The 6,210-nt window shown below is 51.8% G+C and overlaps 1 protein-coding gene and 1 long non-coding RNA gene across 3 annotated transcripts in view; one reads left to right on the top strand and one right to left on the bottom strand.

Moving 5' to 3' along the window:
• LOC106146779 overlaps positions 1-637 on the top strand; it is a 2,164-nt gene extending 1,527 nt beyond the window's left edge. Inside the window, exon 2 of the long non-coding RNA XR_001231342.1 lies at positions 123-637. This is a non-coding gene — a long non-coding RNA (uncharacterized LOC106146779). The remainder of the gene's footprint in view (positions 1-122) is intronic.
• Positions 1-4,329, bottom strand: part of Tspan16 (tetraspanin 16) — a gene marked incomplete in the record, with an annotated part of 15,787 nt that extends 11,458 nt beyond the window's left edge. Inside the window, 3 exon segments of one of the 2 annotated variants that reach the window (XM_005405647.2) lie at positions 1,978-2,175; positions 3,591-3,911; positions 4,234-4,329. In XM_005405647.2, the coding sequence (XP_005405704.2) occupies positions 1,978-2,175; positions 3,591-3,659 (267 nt within the window). 2 annotated transcript variants of the gene reach the window in all.
• Positions 4,330-6,210: the final 1,881 nt, after the last annotated feature.

Raw genomic sequence — 6,210 nt, 5'->3', positions numbered from 1 at the left:
ATCCTCCTGCCTCAGCCTCCCGAGTGCTGGGATTACAGGCGTGCACCACCATGCCTGGCTTACACTATGCTCTCAAATGCATCCCTTTCACCACAAATGGCTCAGTGTACTTTTCTTTACAGCAGGGTGGTGTATAAACATCGCATTTCCTTCATCCGTTCATCTGGCAGTGGACATACGGGCTGCTTCCAACATCTCCCTATCATGAGTCATGCTGCTGCGAACATGGGGCACACGTGTCACTGTGGGATTTTCATGTGCTGCACTGTGCGCGGGCGGTGATTACAACAGTGCTGTGTCAGCAAAGGACAGACACCTGGACCAGCGGGACAGAGAGCAGTGTGCCCAGGACAGACTCGGGCACAGTGGAATGCCTCGTGTGGCAGAGGAAGCCTGGATGGCCCCTTAGTACACGGGACAATTTGTCACCTAACCAGGTGGGAGGACGTCACAGCTGATCCCCACCTCACACCACACACAGACACGGTCACCAGAGGCTGAGGAGCTCAAGGTGAGAAACAAGGCCTCCGTTAGGAGAAGATGATTTATGAACTCGGGGAAAGGAGGGACTTGAAACAGGATGCCTTGTAAAGGGAAGAAGGATACACCTGCAAATTAAAACCTCAGTGAGACCCCATCTTGCCCCAGAAGGACTGACCATCATCAAGAAATCAGGTAATAACAAGCCCTGGTGCGGCTGCGGGAAGAAGCAGCCCTCTCTGCTGTTGGTGGGGGTGTGAACGGGTGCAACCACTGTGGAAATCAGCATAGAGGGCCTTCGAGAAACGAAACCAAGAAATTCCATTCAACCCAGCTATTCCCCCTGTAGGTGTCTTCCCAAAGGAGTTAAAGACATCACATCATAGCAATCCATGCACACCCATGTTTACAACAGCACAATCATAATAGCTAGATCTTGGAAGCAGCCTATGTGTCCATCAGCGGAGGAGTGGGTAAAGAAAGTGTGGAATTCACAAACAAGGGAATACTACTCTGCCATAAAGAAGGATAAGCTTCAGTCGTCTGTAGGAAAATGTCTTCTTCATCTTGAGACCGTAATGTTATGTGAAATAAAACAGACACACAGCTTCAATATCACACAGTTTTTCTTATATGAGTCAGTGTATAAATTATTTGTTTACTTATTTTCTGTTTTTTTGAACCAAAGTATATATGTAGTTCAGGCTGATCTTGAACTCACTATGTACCCCAGGCTGGCCTCTAATTTATGGTGATCCATCCCCCTGCCTCAGCCTCCCAAGTCCTGGGATTGCCAGCACACTTGGGTCTAAAGTATAAATAATTTAGGGCAAAATAAAAGAAGACAGAAAAGAGGAGGTAGATTTTTTTTTTTTTTTGTCTTTTTGAGACAGGGCATCGCTTATGCAGTTCAGGCTGGCCTTGAGCTCACTTTGTAGCCCAGGTTGGTCTTGAACTCACAACGATCCTCCTGCCTCAGCCTCCTGAGTGCTGGGATAATAGGCGTGTGCCACCATACCTGGCGATTTTCTTTGTTTGTTTGCAAATGGGAAGAAAACAAAGAGATGGAAGGAAAGATGGACAGAAGAAGGAAGAGTAAAAAATTAAGATGCATGGTTTCCACACACCCACTCCCCACAGTGAATGCGATCATTACGCTCTGCAGACATAGATTTAAAATTTTTTAAAGAGTGCATCTGTTAGGCCAGGTGTAGTGGCACACGCCTGTCACCCCAGCACTCAGGAGGCTGAGTCAAGAAGACCACCAAAAATTGAGGCCAGCCTGGGCTACATATGAGTTCAAGGCCAGCCTGCACCACATAGCAAGATCCTGTCTTAAAAACAAAAACAAAACAAAACGAAGTGCACCTGTGACCATGAGGTGAGACACCATAAACACCAAAGAGGACACGCAGCGCGAAGGAGTTTGTAAGACACGCGGTGAGGGGTCTGGACGCGGCAGGGGTAGTGTGGGGCCTGTGTGCAGATCCGACTTACACACAAGAGGCTTCCTCTGTTGGCTGTCTTTGCGCCACACCACCCAACCAGGGCCAGCAGCACAGTGACGACACCCAATCCCAGGTACAGGTGACCGATGTGCAGGTGATGCGTGGACGCAGACCCCAGGACCCTCGTCAGGGCGGCCTCTCCATAATTGATACCGATGCCCAGGCCGGTGAGGATCACGCCAGATGCCTTTAGAACAGAAATCAGAAGAGAGAAATGTGCTGTATACAAAGAACTCTCTCGCCAGGTGTGGGGGTGCACGCCTGTCATCTCAGCACTCAGGAGGCTGAGGCAGGAGGATCTCCGTGAGTTCAAGGCCAGCCTGGACGACATAGTGGGATTCCGTCCAAAAATAACAACAGCAAAAAACAAGAACAAAAACAAACAAAAAACTCTCCCTGAGTAAAGGGTAGAGAGAAGCAAAAGCTGAGAAAATCAGCAAAAATGTTAAGAAATAATAATACTGGAGTTGGCAGTGATGTGGGAATATTCTCATAATTACTGCCAGGCAGCAATTTTTTTTGGTGGGTTAGGAGGACACCTTGAAATTTGTATTTGAAACTGTAAAGCTGCCAGGCGTGATGGTGCACACCCATAATCCCAGCACTCAGGAGGCTGAGGCAGGAGGATTACTGCGAGTTCAAGGCCAGCCTGGTTTACATAGAGAGTTCAAGATCAGCCTGAACTACATAGCAAGACCCTGTCTCAATCAACCGATCAACCAGTCAATAAATAAAACTATAAAGCTCCTGCCAATGGCACACAGATGCAATCCTAGCTACCCAGGAGGCTGAGACAAGCAAACTGCAAGTTCAAGGACAGCCTGAGCAAATTAATGAGACCCTATCTCAAAATCTAAAGAACTAGGCTGGAGATTTAGCTCAGTGGCGCAGTGCCTGTCTGGCAAGCATGAGGTCCTAAGTTCAATTCCTGGTACCAAAAAATTTAAAAACTAAAAATTTAAAAATGAGGGATCCTCAGCACTGAAGATACTTTTTAAGGCAGAGTCTTGCTAAGTTACCCAGGCTGGGCTTGAATTGTGATCCTCCCGCCTCAGCCTCCTGAGTGTTGGAACGACAGGTGCACCCCACCGCGCCTGGGTCTTTATATTATTCTAAAATAAAAACAATTAGTTATTTAACAATCCATATTTGGAATTCGTTTTATACTAAGAAAAAAAATTTTTTTAATGTTTCTGAAAATGTAAAAATCAAGAAAATATGGGGCTGGGGTGCAGCGCAGCGGTAGAGCATGGACTTCAGATGTGTGGGGAGGCCCTGGGTACCATCCTAGTGCAAAGTAAAAAGGAAGAAAAAGGAAGGAAAGAACGGAGGGGGGAAGCAGGGATTAATTTTTAAAAATCACTGCTTCCCGGGCTCCCGGTAGAACTCGATTTCTGCGGCACTGCACTCGGAGCCGAGCTCTCCGGGGCCTGATCCAGGGTCCCCGCCACGTCCCCGCCTCTGCGCGCCCGGCCCCGCTGCTCCCGGGCCGGCCTGCCCTACATCGCCCGCTCCCCTGGGAACCCAGATCTGGAGCCGATCTGGACCAATTTATTTCTGTCTTCCGGGGAGCGGAGCCCGCGCCGGGTGTGACACACTTACAGCCACCAGGCTGTTGAGCAGCGCGAGCAACGTCCTGAGGGAGGCGTAGGGCGTGTGTGGCTCAGCCATGCTAGGCGGGCAGCAGCTGTGTCAGCATCTTCCCGGCCGCCGGCTGCTGTTCCCTGAGGTGCCGGGCTCTGCGGAGGGGACCGAGATGACCGGCTGTGCCCCTCTGGCTCCTGGCTGCCTGCTCACCTCCCAGGGCCGCCCCGAGACTGCCCTGACTCAGCCACAGCCTTTTATCACATCACAATCTGATGCCCGCAAGACAGCTGTCCCACGCTGTCTGCTGCTACCTCCTCCTCCTCCAAACAAGCTACACTGCGGACAGAAAAAAAGGCATGTTGTAGCCGGGCGTGGAGGCGCACGCCTGTCACCCAGCACTCGGGAGGCTGAGGCAGGAGAATCGTTTGTGAGTTCGGGACCAGCCTGGGCTACTAAGTGAGCTCACGACCTGAACTGCACAAAAAGACCAAAAAAGAAAAGAAAGAAAGAAAGAAAGAAAGAAATAAGGGCCCTGAGCCAGGGAACTCAGGGCTCAAAAATGTGGGCGCAAAAAACGCATGGGAAAATATTGGATGCAAAGAAAGGGTGTGAAATCTGAGGTCAAGTGGGTGCAAACGAAGATGGAGGGCACGCGCACACAAAGAAGGGTGGGAGGCGGAGAGTGCGGGGCAAAGGAGCCTTGGGACTCGGGGAAAGCCCGGGGCAGCGCGGGCATAGAGGACAGGAAACGCAGGCGGCACAGCGGGCAGGGACTGGACATCCGAACCTTAACGCCGCGCCACGCCCCTTTCCCACACACCACGCCCACCGTCCGCCCCGCCTCTCAGCGGCCTACTCTCGGCTGGTCCCGCCCTCCTGATGACACTCCCCTTGGCACCGCCTCCTTCCCTCTAAAGCACCGCCCCTCTCCGGCCCCGCCCCTCCCCGGCAAGGCCCTGCATCCGTGAAAAGCCTCAATTCGGATCTCAGCCTCGAGCGCCCCTTGGCGGCCGATAGTAGAAGCGCAGCCCTGCCTGAGGACGCTGGCACTCCTGAGAGCGCATCCCAGAGGCTGCCCGGCACCCATCCAGATGTGCCTGGGACCCCGGAGCCGCTGCTTGGCCGTCAGCGTGAGGACACGGAACGGAGACCGCGCTCCCCTCCCCCGCCCCACTCCACCCCGCCCTTCCAGGGAGCAGAGACAGACTGCGCAGACATCGGAGGAACTCAAATACCAGGCAACTTCCCAGAGCACCGGGAGGCTGGGGCCTGCCCAGGAGCAACGGCAGAACCAACAAGCAGCGGGCAGGCCCGGCGTGGTCATCTCATGGCCGGATGCATCATCCCAGCATTCAGAAGGCTGAGGCAGGAGGATCACCTCAAGTGCAAGGCCAGCCTGGGCTACATATCAAAACTGTCTCGGGGCTGGGAATTTAGCTCAGCGGCGCAGCGCCTGCCTGGCAAGTGTGAGGTTGTGAGTTCGATTCCCGGTACTGGAAACCTCCCCCCCCCAAAAAAAACCCTGTCTAAAAAAATCCAAACCAACAAAGAAAAGTCCTCAGCCATATAGGAGGCCTGTCCAGGCAGCCATGAGCTACGCGGAGCAGAGGGCCTCAGGGATCCGACCCTGTAAAGCTGGGAGGACGGCAGCGGAGAGAAGAGTCCTGATGAGGTTGCAAGTGGCTGCCAGCACAGCGGGTGAGGGTGACAGTCCTTGAGGGACTCCTGTTCATTAGCTTGTGGGTCTCCGATTAGAATTTCCTGTTTGGGGGGAAGAGGGAGGGACTTGAGGCAGGGTCTCAGTACATAGTTGTTTTTTTTGAGACAGGGTCTCGCTTTGTAGTTCAGGCTAGGCTTGAACTCACAGCAATCCTCCTGCCTCAGCCTCCTGAGTGCTGAGATTACAGGCGTGCACCACCATGCTAGGCTTGGTGATATATTCTTCATGTCTTGGTTATTTTTCTTTTGTTGGTGTGACAAAATGCCCAACATCCAAAATTAGGGAAGGAAAGGTTTATTTAGCTTACAGTTTGTGGAGGTTTCAGTCCATACTTGGCTGGCTCCAAGGCAGAGTGGCACGTGGCAGAGGGCAAATGTTCGTGGCAGCAGAAAACAGCAAAGGCAACAAGAGCAAAAAGGGAGGAGTGGCAGCAAGCAGTCTCTTCCTCTTCCTTACATATGCAAACTATCCGCCCCAGGGCAGGTGTAGCTATCACACCCATGAATCAGTCATAAACTCTAAAAGCCTGCCCCTTGACTATATATGTGTCTTTGGGGGGACACCCAGACACAAACCATAACACTTCACTATGTAGTCTTGAACACTATGTAGCTCAGGTTAGCTGAGAACTCTTGGAGATCCTCCTGCTTCAGCCTCCAGAGTGCTAGTATTACAGACAGATGGCACCATACTGGGTATTTATTTGTCTTGAGACAGAATCTCACTAAGAGACTGAGCTGGAACTTTCCATCTTTCTGCTTCAGCCTTCTGAGCAGCTGGCATGTACAGGTGTGGGCCCCCACACCTGGCTTATTTTATTTTTTTAGATAAGTTTTCACTATGTTGCCCAGGCTAGACTAAAATTCTTGGATTCAAAAAATCCTCCTGCCTCAGCCTCCTAAGTAACTCAGATTA

Source organism: Chinchilla lanigera, unplaced genomic scaffold (assembly GCF_000276665.1).
Source record: "Chinchilla lanigera isolate Chin_1 unplaced genomic scaffold, ChiLan1.0 scaffold00094, whole genome shotgun sequence".
NCBI lineage: Eukaryota > Metazoa > Chordata > Mammalia > Rodentia > Chinchillidae > Chinchilla > Chinchilla lanigera.
Note: the sequence above shows the minus strand (reverse complement) of the source record. Positions and strands in the feature narration are given on the sequence as shown.